This window comes from Anolis sagrei, chromosome 4 (genome assembly GCF_037176765.1).
Source record: "Anolis sagrei isolate rAnoSag1 chromosome 4, rAnoSag1.mat, whole genome shotgun sequence".
Lineage (NCBI taxonomy): Eukaryota > Metazoa > Chordata > Lepidosauria > Squamata > Dactyloidae > Anolis > Anolis sagrei.
The window spans coordinates 121,762,272-121,781,814 of NC_090024.1; the positions used below are offsets into that span (position 1 = coordinate 121,762,272).

At 39.4% G+C, this 19,543-nt stretch overlaps 1 protein-coding gene across 2 annotated transcripts in view; it reads left to right on the top strand.

Moving 5' to 3' along the window:
• EDEM3 (ER degradation enhancing alpha-mannosidase like protein 3) overlaps nucleotides 1–19,543 on the top strand; it is a 66,672-nt gene that overhangs the window by 28,029 nt on the left and 19,100 nt on the right. For both annotated transcript variants that reach the window (XM_060774500.2, XM_060774501.2), the window contains exons 9-16: nucleotides 4,071–4,168; nucleotides 4,973–5,098; nucleotides 7,946–8,029; nucleotides 11,668–11,751; nucleotides 13,990–14,114; nucleotides 16,075–16,240; nucleotides 16,496–16,650; nucleotides 18,270–18,427. In XM_060774500.2, the coding sequence (XP_060630483.2) occupies nucleotides 4,071–4,168; nucleotides 4,973–5,098; nucleotides 7,946–8,029; nucleotides 11,668–11,751; nucleotides 13,990–14,114; nucleotides 16,075–16,240; nucleotides 16,496–16,650; nucleotides 18,270–18,427 (996 nt within the window). The remainder of the gene's footprint in view (nucleotides 1–4,070; nucleotides 4,169–4,972; nucleotides 5,099–7,945; nucleotides 8,030–11,667; nucleotides 11,752–13,989; nucleotides 14,115–16,074; nucleotides 16,241–16,495; nucleotides 16,651–18,269; nucleotides 18,428–19,543) is intronic.

Here is a 19,543-nt window from a genome sequence, read left to right on the forward strand (position 1 = left end):
CTATTAGATAACTGGCAGTTGATTTCCTTAATGTAATCTTTTTTGTTGAGTAGCACTATAGCTCCCCCTTTGTCTGCTGGTTTCCAGACTACCTCTTTAAGGTTACTCAGTTTGTTCAAGGTGGTTCTTTCAATGTCAGACAAATTAGAATGGAATGGTTGTCTGTGGGTAATTAACTTATTGAAGTCCCTCTCTACTACTTTTTCAAAGCACTTGATATGTATGCTGTCTGTGGAGGGGCAAAACTTGCTTTTAGGTTTGAAGGGATCTATGGTGGAATTGGGTATGCTGTTTGTGAAAACCTCTCTTAGGCGGATGGTTCTAAACAATTTAAATAAATCTATGCGTGCTCGGAATGCATTAAATTTTGGGGTGGGAACAAATGATAGACCTTTATTTACTACTGACCTTTCTAAATCTGATAACTTGTAATCGGATAGATTGACAATCAAGTCAGGCGTCTTCGATTTTGGCCCCGTCGAAAAAAAGTAGTAGTGGAGGAAGACCTGGAAGATGATCGGTTCATATTTCTTTGTCTGTTAGATCGTCTTAAAGAAGGTGTGTCAGAGGCTTCAGAGCTTTCAGTTGTCCTCCCTGGGTCTTCCTCTGTGGAGGAATCTGCAGACTGAGGATGAAAACTGACTCTTCTCCTAGAGGGGGCTTGCTCTTTGTCCAATAGCCATGGGTAGACTCGATTGGACAGATAATCATTGCGGTCTCTATCAAATTTTTTGATTTTAAATTCCTTCACCTGGTTATATAAATCACTACATTTTTTGTCAAGAGTCTCAAGCATGGTAGGAGAAGTTGTGTCTTTCATAATGTTTTCCATAAGATTAGTAATTTTAGTTTCTCCTTCCTTAATAGTGGCATTGGATTTCATAATTAGTAGGGCCATCAAATCCAAAGAGCATTTATTTAGAATCTTAACCCATTGTTGTAAGAAATCCTTGTCTTCTTTAAACATGCCAGGTGGTTTATATATCCTTAATCCTCTAGGGATCATGTTATGTCTTATATAGTCAGCTAACGTGGAGGCATGAAGATCCAAGCGAATATTTCTTTTTTTCAATTTTTCTAAATCATTGAATAAATTGCTGGTCTGGGAAGACTCAGCTACCGGTACATGGTCAATGACTGACCTATTTTTAGTGAGAGACATAATGTCTTCTTTTTCAAAACTCAAAGTACCGAGCCAGTCATCCATATTAATATGGTAGTACAGCTATACAATATCCCAGAGTACTTGTAGGGTATCAGTACAAACACAAAACAGTCTATGTAGAATGTCAAAATATAATGTCAAAAGAGCATATAGTATGCTAATTAACAAAATCCCGAGTATATAGCTCAATTCAGTGGCCCAAAACAAAATCAAAAGGAGCAACCGCTCTCAAATGTAACAGTTCCAGGTCTAAACAAGGGTACCACTGTATATAGGCTTAAGGGATACATACAATGAGGTAAATCATACACAAAGTAAGCATAGAGTCATGAGGCTATATTGAAGATGGAGCACCACTCTCAAAAATCTTCATGGAATAAATCCAAATTAAGTCCAGTGAAAATGGAGCACTGCTTCTCAAAATAAGTCTCTGTAGGAGAAGTCCGAATGGCATTCAACAGGGGTGCCCGGGTATTTTTGTACCCTGTTTCGGGGAAAGAGATCCCCTTCTTCAGGAGTTGAAGTAATCAGCAACTCTAGACTCTTATCTATAACAAGATATAACATAACATAGAGTAACAAGTATTCTCCAGCAAAATTACAGAAGTAAAAATAATCCGTACAACAAAAATGTACCACCCATTTTTGGTAATAGGCGTACTAAAAACATAAGAGACTTGTTAATTCATACAGATTTAACTACTACTACTACTACACCTAAAAGCACTTTGAGAGGCCATTACCCCTGTGGACGCTGTAAATGCTGTCCGCAATCATGGAAAACTAAGGAGGTACACAACTATAGGAACAAAGTGGGCACCACACTCAAACATTTTTCCAATTGTAATAGCAGTAACCTTATCTACCTTCTAACATGTGACTGTGGTTTGTGGTATATTGGAAAAACAACCAGACCTTTGAGAATTAGAATGTCTGAACATAAATCCAGAATAAAATGTTTATCTACAAGGTCCCTCCTATATTCACACTTTACACAATACAAACATTCACCTAACTCCTTTAAATTTTGTGCTCTGGAATGCATCATTCCAAAACCCCACATGGACTTAGAAAAACTACTATCCCAAAGGGAAATGTATTGGACCTTTAAGTTGAAAACCTTTTCCCCTCAGGGACTTAATGAGTCACTTAATTTTAGCTGTTTCCTTTAAGTTTCAAATTACCCTTTATAAACCTGTGGATGAACCTACAGAAGTACTCGCAGTGTGAATGTACTACTAGCAGAGTCATTTGTTGTAAATGCTATCTGGCATGATGTGAGTATACATGTTTGTTGTACGGATTATTTTTACTTCTGTAATTTTGCTGGAGAATACTTGTTACTCTATGTTATGTTATATCTTGTTATAGATAAGAGTCTAGAGTTGCTGATTACTTCAACTCCTGAAGAAGGGGATCTCTTTCCCCGAAACAGGGTACAAAAATACCCGGGCACCCCTGTTGAATGCCATTCGGACTTCTCCTACAGAGACTTATTTTGAGAAGCAGTGCTCCATTTTCACTGGACTTAATTTGGATTTATTCCATGAAGATTTTTGAGAGTGGTGCTCCATCTTCAATATAGCCTCATGACTCTATGCTTACTTTGTGTATGATTTACCTCATTGTATGTATCCCTTAAGCCTATATACAGTGGTACCCTTGTTTAGACCTGGAACTGTTACATTTGAGAGCGGTTGCTCCTTTTGATTTTGTTTTGGGCCACTGAATTGAGCTATATACTCGGGATTTTGTTAATTAGCATACTATATGCTCTTTTGACATTATATTTTGACATTCTACATAGACTGTTTTGTGTTTGGACTTGATCCTCTAGACATAGGCGAGGAAGTCTACTGGGATCCATAGAGTTTACTTTTGACCAGTAATTAAACTGTCTCATTAAGATTTGAGTTTTTACTGGGAGTATTCCTAGCTCAGCCCTTACTGCTGCCGTCAGCGTTGTTCTGGAAAGGCCCAGGAAGGTGCGAAGCTGCTTATCTTGGAAGGCTTCGATCTTGGCCAAATTGATGTGCCCCCAAATATCAGCCCCAAATATAAGTGTTGGCATTATTTTTGTTTTAAAGACTTCCAGGGCAGGTCTGATTGTGCTTGGGTATCTATGATGGTACAACTTATAAATGGAACCTGCTGCTTTTGTTGCTCTTTGTATACTATGAGTAATGTGGTTAGCCCAAGCACCAGATGAAGAGAACATAATGTCTAGACATTTGTAGCAATTAATTTGTTCCAAATGTACACCTTTCAGGGACCACGTGTACCATTTCCTGTTTTTTCCAAAGACTATAATTTTAAATTTATCCTTATTCATAATGAGTGAATTTAGCTCACAGTACAAATTGAATTTTGCCAGGGATCTTCTTAGTCCCACTGGAGATGTTGCCATAATCACCATATCATCAGCGTAAAGCAGGATGTTAATAGTTCTGGACAAAAATTTAGGACCATGTAGGTACCAGCGATATAGAATCTGTTGCCTTGCAACATGACAAATGTTGCATATTTATTTCACTCTTAAATATGCAACATGACATATTTAAGAATGAAAATATTCACTCTTAAATATGAGTGAATTTTACACTTCACTCATATTTAGGAATGAGTGAAAAATTAGTGATTTTTCACTCATTCTTAAATATGAGTGAAGTGTAAAATTACAAAACTGCAAAATGGTAGAAAGTGTAAAAGTCACAATTGCTCCAACCTGCTGCTTCCTGAGTCACGTTGACAGTTTATGGCGGTGTTTTATGTAGAAAGAACATAAGCATAAAAAGCAAATTGCAAAATAATCATGCTTTTGACTGTATTGATTTTTAAAAAAGAACTACTTTTCTTGAGTTCACAGTTTTGTTGAGTACATAATAGCATTTTCTCTTGTTTCCAGATAGTGGAGTTGGAGCAGGAATAGATTCATATTATGAATATTTATTAAAGGCATACGTCTTACTTGGTGATGACAGTTTTCTGGAAAGATTTAACACGGTGAGTAATTCCTGTCGGTAAGGTGAAACAGCATTGAAGTTCCCCATTTTACTGTTGTTGGAAGCTGGAAGCAAAATAATCCTCTTGTATCTTTAGCCAATTATATTTCTCCCCTCATGATAATTAAACTGTGTGTGAGGAAATTTACTCTATTAGGAAAAGTGTGGATGAACATGGTTTTAATCATGGGTTTTATTGTTGAATTTAGATAATAGAAGAGACCTCATGGGCCATCCAGTCCAACCCCCTGCCAAGAAACAGGAATATTGCATTCGAAGCACCCATGACAGATGGCCATCCAGCCTCTGTTTTTAACTTGTTGGGTTTTAATGTATATGTTTATTTCATTTGCATGTATTTTTGTGCAGCATAGAATTGTTACCTACTCTAAGCCCCTCTGAGTCCCCTTCAGAGTGAGAAGGATAGGGTATAAATATAGTAAAAAAATAATTTACCCAGTTGCCAGCTTCCCTTACTTACCTATTATATCTGTGCCAGCCTTTGAATTTCACTCTGCTTGATTATTACCTTGGTGTTAACACCATTGTGCTGCTGAGTATAGCACAAGCATATTAGCCCAAGTATATTTTTTTTCCTTTGTAAATTCATTCAGTGTTCATTCTGCTATTTTGCACAATAGTTAAAGAGAAGGAAGATAGAATGAATGCATGGCGTAGATAGGTAATGCTCACTGTGCTAGAAATGTTTCCACAGCCTTTAAATCTGCATTCAGTTTGCCAGCTCTGTGGACAAATTTGGTATTCAAGCAGAACGTAAGCTCACATGGTTCCATTTTTTCCCCAGCATTATGATGCCATAATGAGATACATTAGCCAGCCACCTCTCCTGCTTGATGTGCATATACACAAACCAATGCTGAATGCTCGGACGTGGATGGATTCGTTACTAGCATTTTTCCCAGGTTTACAGGTAAATAGCTCAACTTTTGTACAATTCAACCTTACATCCCATGATATTTATTTATGTACATCACAAATGTAAACATATCCTCTGTTTAAACCCCCTTCCTTACTGGTCATTAGCCAGTAGTCCACCTAAGATCTTTTTCTGCTGATGGAAGAACCACGTAACTGCCCTCTCATCAGATGAACTCAATAGTCTTTGAAGACAACTTAGTAGCAGTTTGCAAGCACCCAAGGTGTTGTATCCGTATAGCAAACAATGACAGATATAATCTGTAGCTGACAGATACAATGATAGCTTGTGCGCCAGCTGTGCCCATACCTTGAGAGGTCGGGCTTGGCACCCTCTGGTGGTACACCCTCTGGTTACATCCTGTTTAGACGACCGCAATGCTCTCTACGTGGGGTTGCCTTCGAAGACTGTTCGAAAGCTGCAATTAGTCCAACGCTCCGCAGCCAGGCTACTAACGGGAGCGGGGTACAGGGAGCACACAACTCTCTTGTTGCGCCAGCTCCACTGGCTGCCAATTAGCTTCCGAGCACAATTCAGAGTGCTGGTTTTAACCTACAAAACCCTATATGGTTCCGGCCCGGTTTGCCTGTCCGAACGTATTCTCCCCTATGAACCATCAAGAACGTTAAGATCATATAGAGAGGCTCTGCTCTTTGTACTGCCACCTTCGCAGTCGCATCTTGTGGGGATGAGAGACGGGGCCTTTTCTGTGGTAGCCCCCGGCTATGGAATTCCCCCCCCCCCAAGGAAATCAGATCTGCCCCCTCCGTCCTGACCTTTTGGAAGCTAGTGAAAACCTGGCTGTGGAACGAGGCCTTTGCAGAATGATGGGTGAGACCGATAATCAACCAAAGTATTGACCGGAATACATGGACTGAATATACGGACTGAGTTGGACATGTTTTTATCTTGGTGAACAGCTTTTTTGGTTTTTTTATATGTTTTGTTAATTTACTGTTGTTATATGATGTTTTAGATTTTTACTGTTTAGCATTGAATTCTTGCTGTTAGCCGGTCTGAGTCCCTCTAAGGAGGTAGAGAAGATCGGGATAGAAAAGTTTTAAATAAAATAAATAAATAATAAATATAAGGTTTTGACTGTCACGCTAGTCAGGTTTGTTAAAGAAACATAATCTTTGGTGACTGCTTGCTCCAATGGTAGTATCAGCACCATGTCATTAACACTTAAACAGCATCCTGCAAATCCTTTCCAGTTTTTGGAAACTAGATATTCTTAAAGCCAACTGCTTTGGAGTATAATCCATTTTTCTCTCCCACTTACTTTATTATAAGGCCCATCAGACACCTAATGTCCCATTGTTGACATAGTTGCGGAAGACCCAAAGTCATGCCTTGACACTACTGTTCAAGGATTTTTGCTATTTTGTTATAATTAAACCTTTTTCTTCTTGTTATAACTTTTATTAACAAGGGATCTGTTAACTCCTGTATATTATCTACCTAACAGTTGTGAGTCCATGGACCGTAATGAAGTATTGTTGTAAACTGTTGGTTCTTTGTCTTAAACCAGACAGATAATATGCCTCAGTTTTCCAATAGTAAATTGCTTACGTTAGAATATTATTGGCTGCCATTATTATGTTATTTGAATATTTGGTCTTAATCTGTTGACTGATTTTTATTATTTCATAAATGGTTACAACCTCCACAATTTAGTAAAGGTAAAGGTAGTCCCCTGACATTAAGTCCAGTCATGTCTGACTCTGGGGTGTGGTGCTCATCTCCATTTCTAAGCCGAAGAGCCGGCGTTGTCCGTAGACACCTCCAAGGTCATGTGGCCGGCATGACTGCATGGAGTGCCGTTACCTTGCATGTTTTCGAACTGCTAGGTTGGCAGAAGCTAAATTAAAAGCAAATCCATCTAAATAAAAATGGAATGTTTGTTTGTGAGATTAACAGAACTCAAAAGCCACTGGATGAATTGACACCAAATTTGGACACAAGACACTTAACAACCCAATGTATGTCCTTCACTCAAAAAAATTGATTTTGTCATTTGGGAGTGGTAGTTGCTGGGATTTATAGTTCACATACAATCAAAGAGCATTCTGAACCCCACCAGCGATGGAACTGAACCAAACCTGGCACACAGTTCTCCCATGACAAGCAGAAAATACTGGAAGGGTTTGGTGGGCAGTGTCCTTTGGTTTCGGAATTATAGTTCACCTACATTCCGAGATCACTGTGGACTCAAACAATGATGGATCTTTGACATTTGGGAGTTGTAGTTGCTGGGATTTATAGTTCACCTACAATCACAGAGCATTCTGAAACCCACCGATAGAATTGGGCCAAACCGGCCACACAGAACCCCATGACCACCAGAGTGGGCCACAGCAACGCGGGCAGGGGACAGCTAATGAATAATAAGAAGATCCCTTTTGATTTAGCATCTTGTTGATATACAATTTGAATCATTATGCTTTGAAAAATTATTGCTCTTTATTACTGTATGGCTATTAAAAAATAAAATATAAATTAACAGATTTCGATATTATTTTATTGCTTTTGCAGGATCTGATTTGGTACTTAAAGTTTTTAGGAAACCATTTTCTCATTGCAAAATATGTTATTAAGGCTGTAAATGTCTGATGCAGTTAAATTATAAGCACAGTGACTTTTAGTGGATGTGGAGACTTAACATCTTAGTTACTTTACATTCTCAGGTTTCTTGTGTTCTGGTGTTTGTGGCAAAAAGAAGCATTAACTATTTTGTGAGCTAGAAAAATACATTCCACTTTTATGATGATAAGTTTCATATGTAATGGTTTGCATGTACATATTTATAATTCAGTATTTCCATTTCCGTCTTGATTTTAGGTGCTGAAAGGTGATATTAGACCAGCTATAGAGACTCATGAAATGCTGTATCAGGTGATAAAGAAGCATAACTTCCTTCCAGAGGTAAAACAATATGCATGTATTACAAGTAAATTATTATTATTATCTATATACAGTACAAGTATGCCTGTCTGTACCACAAAGGCTGATGCTAGATGACAAGCCTTGTGATGTCACTAGATTGGCCGTTGCAGGGTCAAGTGGCTCTTTATGATATCACTGTGAAAAGAAAGTTTATGTGTGTGAGCGGAAGCAAGGAAGGAAGGAAAGCACCACGAAGAGAGCCATGGAGACATTGTGGGGTAGGCCTTTTCAGAGATGGAGGGAGAAAGAGGAAAGGAAGGGAAGGGAGGAGGGAGGGAGAGGGAAGGAAGCAAGACAGCAAGAAAGAAAAAGGAGGTAAGAATGAGAGAGAAAGGAAAGGAGAAAAGGTAAGAAGGGAGGGAAAGAGAAAGAAAGGATGAAACAGCAGCTCCTTTGACACCTGGGTAACACCTGGTAGATATGCTAGTTATTTTAGAAAAATTAATATAGGGCTGAAGCAAAACTATTTCAAATTGAGCACAGCTTAGAATCATAGAATTGGAAGAGATCTCTTGGGCCATCCAGTCCAACCCCTGCCAAGAAGTAGGAAAATTGCATTCCACCTCACTCTGGGGCAGAGAGTTCCACTGCTGAACGGCTCTCACAGTTAGGAAGTTCTTCCTCATGTCCAGATGGAATCTCCTGTAGTTTGAAGCCATTGTTCCACGTCCTAGTCTCCAGGGCAGTAGAAAACAAGCTTGCACCCTCCTCCCTATGACTTCCCCTCCCATATTGGCCATCAAGTCTCTTTTCCGCCTTCTCTTCTGCAGGCTAAACATGACCAGCTCTTTAAGCCACTCCTCATAGGACTTGTTCTCCAGACCCTTGATCATTTTAGTCTCCCTCCTCTGGACACATTTCAGCTTGTCAACATCTTCCTTCAATTGTGGTGCCCAGAATTGGACACAGTATTCCAGTTGTGGTCTCACCAAGGCAGAATAGAGGGGTAGCATGACTTTCCTGGATCTAGAGGACGCTTGTGCCAACCTTACTTTGAATATTTAAACTATGCTTTGTTTCCTTCCAATAGTTATGAGAATTGAAGGCTAGCATAGTCCTTTGTATTTGTGTATGACTGCCTTCTCACATGTCAGTAGCTTTCCCTGAATTCATGGATTGTTCATATAAAGTGTGAATAAGGACAATTCAGTTCATGGTTTTTTGCACCATGCATTTCATCTTCGTAATCCTCCTATGAAGTTTGTTGTCACACCAGAAACCACCTTGTGCTGACATAGATTGTAATGAGAATAAATAGAAGTTTAACCCCCCCCCCCCCCAGGCCACAATCACCGAATCATTGTGTAGGTATCAGTATGTCAGCCTATTTTCTGCCTGGTGACCCATATCTATATAAATAAAAATGTAATGTTCGTTTGTGGGATTAACATAACTCAAAAATCACTGGATGAATTGACACCAAATTTGGACACAATACACCTGTCAGGCCAACGAATGTCCATCACCCCGAAAAGCACAGCAGAAGGGACTTAAAAGCCAAAAAACAAAAATTACATTACAACGCATGCGCAAAACCACATATATACACATGCAAAACACATACACATAGACTGGGCCACAGCAACGCGTGGCAGGAGACAGCTAGTTCTGAATATGTTCCTTCTGATTGTGTCTTAGAATTCTGTTTTTGTTTTGTTTTTTTCTCATGGAGTTCAGGGTAGAATATATTAAAGTTTTACTCTTTGAATCTTACAGCAAAGGCACAAGGTAAATTATAATAAGCATGATAAATTTCCCAGTATCATTCAAGAAACTTTCTGTGTCAGAACGATTCCGATTGTTCAAATTATATAGCATACTACTCTTCATCTTCTTCCATCTTCTTGGTTGTATGCTGGAGAGATATTTTATTATTGTTTCATTTCCAACAGGTATATTTCACTTTTCACTTGGAAAAATACCCAAGTATTCAACAACAAACACCTCTAATAAAACAGTGCTTAAAAGACAAAATGATAAAACACCAGTAAGGTTTTGATCCAGGGAATGTTGGGACTAAAACTGGGGAGAGTGTGGCATAGCCAGAGACCACTGCAGTTTTGCCCTGAATGAATCATACATTCTACGCTTCTCTAAATCCAGTCAAAAGTCCCAATTAGAGTAGAATCAGACTGTTAACTGAACCAATTCTAGATGGAACTAGAACTGGGATTTAGATCATAGCCTTCAAATTTGTAATGAGGAAGAATAACATAGCCCAACAGCAACAACATTTCTTTTCTTAGCATCTTGGTTTTTAGGTCTGTTCCTGAGGTTATTTTGGGCACTGAATTAGGAAATTGGATTGGATAGACTGCATTAGCTCTAGTTTCCTAGATGGTGCCCCCGGTGGCACAGTGGGATAAACCCTTGTACCGGTATGTCTGAAGGTTCGAAGGCCATAGGTTCTAATTTGGGGAGAGCGTGGATGAGCTCCCTCTGTCAGCTCCAGTTTCCCATGCAGGGACATGAGAGAAGCCTCTCTCAAGGATGGTAAAACATCAAAACATCCGAGCATCCCCTGGGCAATGTTCTTGCAGACTGCCAGTTCTCTCACACCAGAAGCAACTTGCAGTTACTCAAGTCTCTCCAGACACAGGAAAAAAACATGGCTATCATGTTTTTCTATGGACAGGCAGATAATGACTGGTATTATTTATTTATTTATTTATTTATTATTTTAAACACTTATATTCCGCCCTTCTCACCCCGAGTGGAGCACAACATATACATGGCAAACATTCAGTGCGGGTACAATACATAAACATTAAAAAACACCATTTAAAATAACACAATTTAAAATACACCATTTAAAATAACACAATTTAAAACTGTCCTAGCCATCCGCATCAAATCCAATTGGCCCTGTCATCTTTCCCATTGTTGCTTCATTGCCCTGTCCCGAAAGCTTGGTCCCACAGCCAAGTTTTACCATCCTTCTAAAGGACAAGAGGGAGGGGGACGACCTGATCTCACAAGGAAGGGAGTTCCATAGTCAGGGAGCAATCACCGAGAAGGCCCTGTCTCTCGTCCCCACCAATCGCGCCTGTGACAATGGCGGGACAGAAAGCAGGGCCTCCCCATAGAGGGAGATGCATTTGGACAGGTAATTTGGGCCGGGGCCGTTTAGGGCTTTATAGGCAAAGCCAGCACTTTGAATTGTGCCCGGTAGCAAACTGGCAGCCAGTGGAGCTGATGTAACATGGGAGTTGTATGCTCCCTGTATGCCAACCCAGTTATTAACCTGGCTGCCTCTCGTTGGACTATTTGAAGCTTCCAAGCAGTCTTCAAAGGCAACCTCACGTAGAGTGCGTTGCAGTGGTCTATTCTAGATGTAACGAGAGCGTGGACCACCGTGGCCAAGTATGACTTCCCAAGGTACGGGTGCAGCTGGCACACAAGTTTTAATAGATAGCATATATTCTGTATCTCAAAAACTTGAGCTTATAGCAGAAAATCGATGCCATTTTTGGAACAGCAGGTCAAATATACCCAGGAACATGGCTAGTGTTTGAGGCACCAAAATGTGTGTTGACTCCTCTTAAACCAGTTGCAACCAAAGCGCTCTGGAGAGAGTATCTCTTTAAAACTTGTGTTCTTCTCTTTATTTCATTCAGGCTTTCACTACAGACTTTCGAGTTCATTGGGCACAGCACCCTCTCCGGCCAGAATTTGCAGAAAGTACATATTTCTTGTACAAAGTAAGATCTTCTTCATGTTCCAGGCATATATATCCTAGATTGTTATAAGAATCTAGATTGTCATAAGAATAAGAAAGAGATGAAAAGTAAAATCCAAAGTATTGTCAAAGGCTTTCATGGCCGGAATCACTGGGTTGTTGTAGGTTTTTTCGGGCTATGTGGCCATGGTCTAGAGGAATTCTCTCCTGACATTTCGCCTGCATCAATGGCAAGCATCCTCAGAGGTAGTGAGGTCTGTTGGAACTAGGAAAAAGGGTTTATATATCTGTGGAATGACCAGAGTGGGACAAAGGACTCTTGTCTGCTGGAGCTAAGTGAATGTTTCAACTGACCACCTTGATTAGCATATAATGGCCTGACAGTGCCTGGAGCAAACTTTTGTTGAGAGGTATTTTGATGCTGTCATATGACTCAATGGCACAGCCATACTCTATGTACTAATCAGTCTGCCTTGTCTCAAGAAAAATCTTATAGAGCAGGAAATTGAAAAGGAGACAACAAAAATACAGTGTTTTGTAGTGTCATCCCTATGAAATGTCTCTTCCCTTGGAAATGATATTCAAATTATATATTACATTATGAATTGGTTGTAGTTCATGATGAAGCAAAGTACTACTCCACACAACAGATCTGCTGTGTGGTATTTTTTTATCATAGGAGATGGTCATGGGCTCTAACTTAGAAGACTTTGAAAAAGGCCTAACAGTGGCTCAGAACTATGATAGTTACACTTTTAGAGATAGAATAGCTGGTTTTTACCAGTCTTCGTTAAAGCAGTAAGTCATGATTATCTGCGCCTGAGCTTCACTGGGCATTATAGTAGCCTAACTTAAAGGACTCCTCAGATTCTGGATCCCACAATCGTAATCCAGCACAGCTCACCGGAATTTTGCTATTTAATTGTCAGAAAAATGCCTAGTGTATTTTTCTGTTTTTTTAGAGGAACGGAGGTTGCCTTTTAAAAGTTTAATGAGATTTAGAACACTATTTATTTATTTATTTATTTATTTATTTCGGATATTTTTACCCTGCCCTTCTCAACCCCCTAGGGGGGACTCAGGGCAGCTTCCAGCCATCACATATTTGATGCCTATAATTAAACACAATAAAATACACAACAAACAGTAATTATAAATAGTTAAAACATTAAGTTAATGCAATACAATCTACTAGAAAAGAAGCCAGCCTGGTGGCCATTGTTTCACTGAGTTCTGTAATTAGTGAGTCCATTCAGCTTATCATAATCTGTTTCCAAAGCTCTTGTCATCATTGTCCTTGTCAGTCTGCCAGATTACCCAAAGGCCTGGTCCCATATCTATGTTTTTAATTGCCTTCTAAAAGAGAGGAGGGATGACAATCTAATTTCTCCAGGGAGTGAATTCCACATGCGGGGGGCCACCACCGAGAAGGCCCTGTCCTTCATCCACACCAGTTTCGTTTGTGACAAGGGCGGGGCCGAGAGCAGGGCCTCTCCAGAAGATCTTAAATTCCTAGGCAAGACGTAGAACAGTGGTTCTCAACCTGGGGTCCCCAGATGTTTTTGGCCTTCAACTCCCAGAAATCCTGACAGCTGGTAAACTGGCTGGGATTTCTGGGAGTTGTGGGCCAAAAACATCTGGGGACCCCAGGTTGAGAACCACTGACGTAGAAGGAGATACGTTTGGACAGGTACACTGGGTCAGAGCAGTATAGGGTTTTATAGGTCAAGACCAGCACTTTGAATTGTGCTCAGAACTGGATCGGCAGCTGTTGAAACTTAAAGGACATGTGACTTGGAACACATTGGGTTTTTGCACTCCACCATTTTCTTTAAGAATGTTATTCTACTGCATGTAACGTATTGCCTTTTCTTTCAAGTTAATATGCTTTTATTAGTGTGCGTGATTAAGGTCAGAGCTTCTTACACTGTTTTTACTTGTGACCCCTTTTTACCCGAAAAGTGTTTTATGCAATCCCAATTATATAAAGGAGGTTGGGGGGAGAGGGGAGAGAGAAAGAGGAGAAAGCAGAGGGACATGTGAGGGAGAGAAGGAAAAGCAGAGGAAAGGAAAGAATGGACCCCAACATAGTTATGGTGACCCCATTTGGGGTCCTGACCCATTGTTTAAAAAGCTCAGATTTGGATCAGACTTTAACAAAAAATGGCCTAAAATGAAATGATATTTAGCAAGTCAATGTTCTATATATGCTTGTGGTATATCTTTGGATGTTAATGTGAAATATCTCCCTTTAAAATAGGCCACTGGAGATCCCTACTACCTAGAAGTAGGAAAAACACTAATTGAGAACTTAAATAAATATGCACGTGTGCCTTGTGGATTTGCTGCTATGAAGGATGTTCGTACTGGAAGCCACGAAGACAGGTACTAACTGAAAAGTTTGAAAAGCCATAAAAGTTGCAGCATATCTAGAACCCATCTCTTGATCAGGCCCCCAAAATCCATCTAGGATTCCAGATAGCTGTACAAAATGAGTAGGTTTCTTTTTTTAAAAAAAATCTTTATTGAGAATTTTTCCTTAAAAACAATATGAAATCTATATAAATAAAAATGTAATATTCGTTTGTGGGATTCACAGAACTCAAAAACCACTGGAAGAATTGACACCAAATTTGGACACAAGACACCTAACAACTCAATGTATGTCCTTCACTCAAAAAATTGATTTTTGTTATTTGGGAGTTGTAGTTGCTGGGATTTATAGTTCACCCACAATCAAACAGCATTCTGAACCCCACCAACAATGGAATTGAACCAAACTTGGCACACAGTTCTCCCATGACCAACAGAAAATACTGGAAGGGTTTGGTGGGCAGTGTCCTTTGGTTTTGGAGTTGTAGTTCACCTACATCCCGAGATGACTGTGGACTCAAACAATGATGGACCTGGACCAAACTCTACACGAATACTCAATATGTCCAAATGTGAACACTGGTAGAGTTTGGGTAAAAATAGAGTCTTGACATTCGGGAATTGTAGTTGCTTGGATTTATAGTTCACCTACAATCACAGAGCATTCTGAATCCCACCAACAATAGAATTGGACCAAACCTCCCACACAGAACCCCCATGTGGGCCACAGCAACGCGTGGCAGGGGACAGCTAGTATGTATATAAAAGACACTAAATAGCAAGTGAAACAAAAATAATTATAGTAAACAGGTATGGGAAAAGCAAAGAACAAGGGAAGAAAAGAAGAGATAAGAGGAGGGAAGAAAAAGAAAGGAAAGGAAAGAGAGAAGAGAAAAAGAAAGAAAAAACACAAAAAAGAACTAAAAGACTTGTTGACTTCCCGAGTAGTTCTGAGGACATCTTGGTGGGTTGAATTGCTTAGCTCTGACTGTAGGTTTGGCTGGCATTTGCAGTTGTTGAAATAGTGTCATAACCATAAACATGCATTGCAGGATTTACGAGGTTGTAATTCTTGCAAAACCGAATGTAAAAAAAATTAAATCTGGTTTTGCCGGTCAAGCAAGATTTGGAACATAGAAATATGAGTTCATGTTTGTTCTAAAATTTACTGTTTAATCATTGGGTTTCATTTATTTTCCAATGTTTCCCCAGATTTTTGTGAATAATAATAATAATAATAATAATAATAATAAGTATTATTATTTATTACAAGCCTCTTGAGGCGGGGTACAACATGGTTAAAGCATTGACTGAATGGTGGGATGAATTTGGAATACTAGCTTTGCCTGATGACATTGAATGTGCACACAGAATACCGTCATATGTAAAAAAAAGATAAAAACCAGCAAAAACAAAGACCAAGGACAGTGATAATTGCCTTTTCCAGAAAATCCACTTGTTTAAAAGTCTGAAAATCCCTGAGGAAAGTGCAGGACTTAAAATATAATGGAAACAAGGTGATAGTCTTTCAGGACTTGGCAAAATCTACTAGAGAAGAAAGAGCTTCCCTCAAAGTCGTCACAGACAGACTCAGAACAGAGAAGATTAAGTACACCTAGACCTTTCCAGCAACCATTGTTATCTACAAAGGAGGGAAAAAACTCACTGCGAGAACTCCCAACTCTTTTAGGAAGTTATTAAAGTAATGATAAAGAATTCTGGTGATGGCTTTGGGGCATCTCTTTTCACACAAGGCTCTTGAATAGTGTTCCTTTGGTGCTGGGTGGGCAGCCTTTTCCCTTTTCCATAATAAGAGGGCTACATGGGGTTAGTGGATTAATCATAGTTTATCCACTCCTGCGAAAAGTGCCTCTGTGCTTCATAGGAGCACCAGATAAAGCAGCATACAGAAAAAAGACACAACAAGTGATGTGATATGATGCTCAGATAATATTTTTGTCTTTTTTCCTAGGATGGATTCTTTTTTCTTAGCTGAAATGTTCAAATATTTATATTTGCTCTTTACTGAAAAGGAAGACCTGACGTTTGATATAGAAGACTATATCTTTACTACAGAGGCTCACTTACTACCTCTTTGGCTGTCTACTACAAACCAAACCGCACCTAGGAAGAACATTGTGAGTGTTTAAAGCTCAACCAGTTTCAGTGTTGACCAGAATTCCTGTGTTGTAATAAAGTTTATTTTACATTGTTCTACACAAAGAGAACTTTGCTGGAGTCAAATTTAATGTGTTATGAGCTATTAAATGACTTTGTGGTCAAATTACAAGGAGTTTCTTTCTTTGACTTTTTTGTTGAGATGGTTCACAAAGCAATGTGGCTTATGATTCTAAATCGTAGAGCAAATGTGTTCTTATGTTTTTCCTTTACAGACAACAGAATACACAGAGCTGGATGATAGTAACTTTGACTGGACCTGCCCCAACACCCAAATCCTATTTCCCAATGATCCTATGTATGCGCAGAGTATCAGGGAACCTCTAAAAAATGTGGTGGACAAGAGCTGTCCCAGAAGTGTCTCAAGAGTGTAAGACTGGGTTGTAACTAATACCCCCTGATGTTCCTTTGACTTTATTTTAAAAATAGCCAGTGGGAAAAGATTTTAGTTGAACTGGCCCATTTGTCTGTGTTTGTTTATATCCCCCCTCCCCCCACCTCACAATATATTTTAATTATTTTTTGAATAATAAAAACTTACACAATAATAACAATACTTATACATACGTAAACATAGACATACTTCACAAACATACATCTCTATTCCACCTAACGCTCTAAAACTATCAACGTGTACTTTAGTTAGTTTTGAAATTGGATTTCCATTTTCTCTTTTGTTGATTTCTCTATAAATATAACATTTTCTTCTTTCTCTTTATATCCATCAAATTTACTTTTGTTTATTTTAACATGTACAAGTTAATAACCCAACATTTTATTTCTCTAAATCTGTACATAAAGTCTCAGATGTATATGGTAGGGCTGGGCGGTTTCGTTCGTTAATTTTGTATATCATTTTTTTTCCGTTAATTTTCCATATACGAAACGATATCAAACTTTTTTCCAAACCCGGAAGTGTATTTTCAAAATCGAAACAGCATGCGCCAAATATTTTTGTATTTCCATCCATTTCGGAAATACGTAAGATGCTTGCTGGGAGCTCTCCTCTCTCTCCTCTCCTTAGCCAGTCAGAGCCTGAAAGAGGAGGAGGAGGAGGAGGAGGAGGAGAGGGCGGGGAAGGCGCCGGCTGAGCAAGCGAGCGAGAGGGCGAGCGACTCTCAGCGGGAAGGCGGCCCCGTCCCTCCTTCCTCACCTTTGCGGTGGGTGTGCTTCGGAGGAGCCGGGCCCGACTCGGCGGCAGCGCTTGAGGGCCCGCCAGAGTGAGTGCCTGCCTTCCCTCCTTTCCCTTGCTCTTTTCTTCTCCTTTCCCTCCTCTTGGTGGAGAAAGAGAGAGAGAGAGAGCCCGCAGGACTCAGGAGGGTGGGACGGAGCTGGTAGCAGCGGGGAGGCTCAGTCTGTTTGCCCTGTGGCTCTTTTTGGCAAGCATTTTCTGCCAAATATTTTTTTTATTATTAAAAAAAATTAATAATTAAATTTAAAAAATATTGAAAAAATATTGGGAAAAAATTTCGTTGATGCTTTGTGCATGCCCAACCGCGGGTGCCATCTTTACAAAATGTTTTGTAAATATTAACGAAATTTCATAAATACCAAACTTTTTTTTATGGAAAATTTCGGATATATTTTTAAATACAAAATGCTGAGGCACCCTAAAAACGAAACGATATTAGAAACAAATTTTTCCGTTGTTACCCAGGCCTAGTATATGGATAAAATGGTTTCCATTCATCTAAGAATGTGTCCCGTGACCAACAACATTGTTAATTTGCCCATTTCTTTTAAGAGATGTGTGTATTCCTGAGCAAGATCAGATTAATCTTGTTTTAACCTCATAGAAGTACTTCCTCGGTATATGTTTCTTTGTCATGTTACAGTCATGAGATCCTTACACAAAAAAGCTCAATAGTATTAAAGTAGAAAGGGCAAGCATAAAGGTGGCCGTGTATGCTATGGCTCATTTAGTAGGTACACTGTTCTGACAGTGCATTCTGTTCTTTAAAATTTCCTGGACTTCCTTTTCTGTCACAGGGAAGAAAGTTTGAGTAATGGACCCAAGCCCCCACTGAGAGCCAGGGATTTCATGGCCAGCAATCCTGAGCACTTAGAAATATTGAAGAAAATGGGAGTCAGCTTGATTCATCTCAAAGACGGAAGAGTCCAGTTGGTGCAACATGCAATCCAGGCAAGTTTTTTTTTCTTCTAGCTCAGTTTACATCTTGACCTAACATTGGTCTAGTGTAAGTAATGAGATCTCTTCTGGGCACTCCTGAGTCTGTGTGCACAAAAAAGTGTTTTTCCATTGTTTCCCCAGATTTTTGTGAATAATAATTATAATAATAAGTATTATTATTTATTTCCAGCCTCTTGAGGCGGGGTACAACATGGTTAAAGCATTGGGATAATATAACTTAATTTTTGATAGTAGTACTAAAGTGGAATTTTGACTTAAAAGTGTCCCAACTTTAGAATGTTTTGAGTTAAGAGCTGCCTTTCAGCCTGAATTTCACTTTGACAGAAGAATAGCATTTTGAGTTAAGAGTTAGCACCAAAGGGACAAAGTACAGGGCTTTAGGGATTTGAGGGAGCAGCCTACGTGCCTCACACTCTTGCCTGCTTTGGAGATTGCTTTTCGCTTTGTTCTTGTCTGCTTTGAGGAATTTTGGGTTAGTTGATCTTGTGTGGTTTTTATTCTGGTATGTTTGATTTCATGAAGAGAGAGAGCATGAGAGGGAGGGAAACTGGGATGAGTACAGTATGAAGAAAAGGATGCTTCTGCCTCTTCGCTTTGTGCTTTGTGCCTCCTTGCCACAACTTTGTGCTTCTACCATTTTAAAGTTGATTTTTCTTTGGGTAGTTGTAGGTTTTTCCCGGCTATATGGCCATGTTCTAGAGGCATTTTCTCCTGACGTTTCGCCTGCATCTATGGCAAGCATCCTCAGAGGTAGTGAGGTCTGTTGGAAGTCTTGCCATAGATGCAGGAAAAACCTACAACAACCCAGTGATTCCGGCCATGAAAGCCTTCGAAAATACATTGATTTTTCTTTTTTATTGTGCCATGTTAATGTACATTTATACATTATTTGTTATTTATAAAGTACATTTTCTTATTTAAAAACGTGTAACAAAAATGGGTGGCTGGAACAGATGAATCTCAGTGGGTAAATTCAATTGGAGGTCAAGAGTGTTTTGAGTTAAGAGCTCGGTCACAGAAGTCATGGTATCACTGTATACTGTAATCAAGGTATCACTGTGTAATCCAGGGGTCCTCAAACTTTTTAAACAGAGGGCCAGGTCACAGTCCC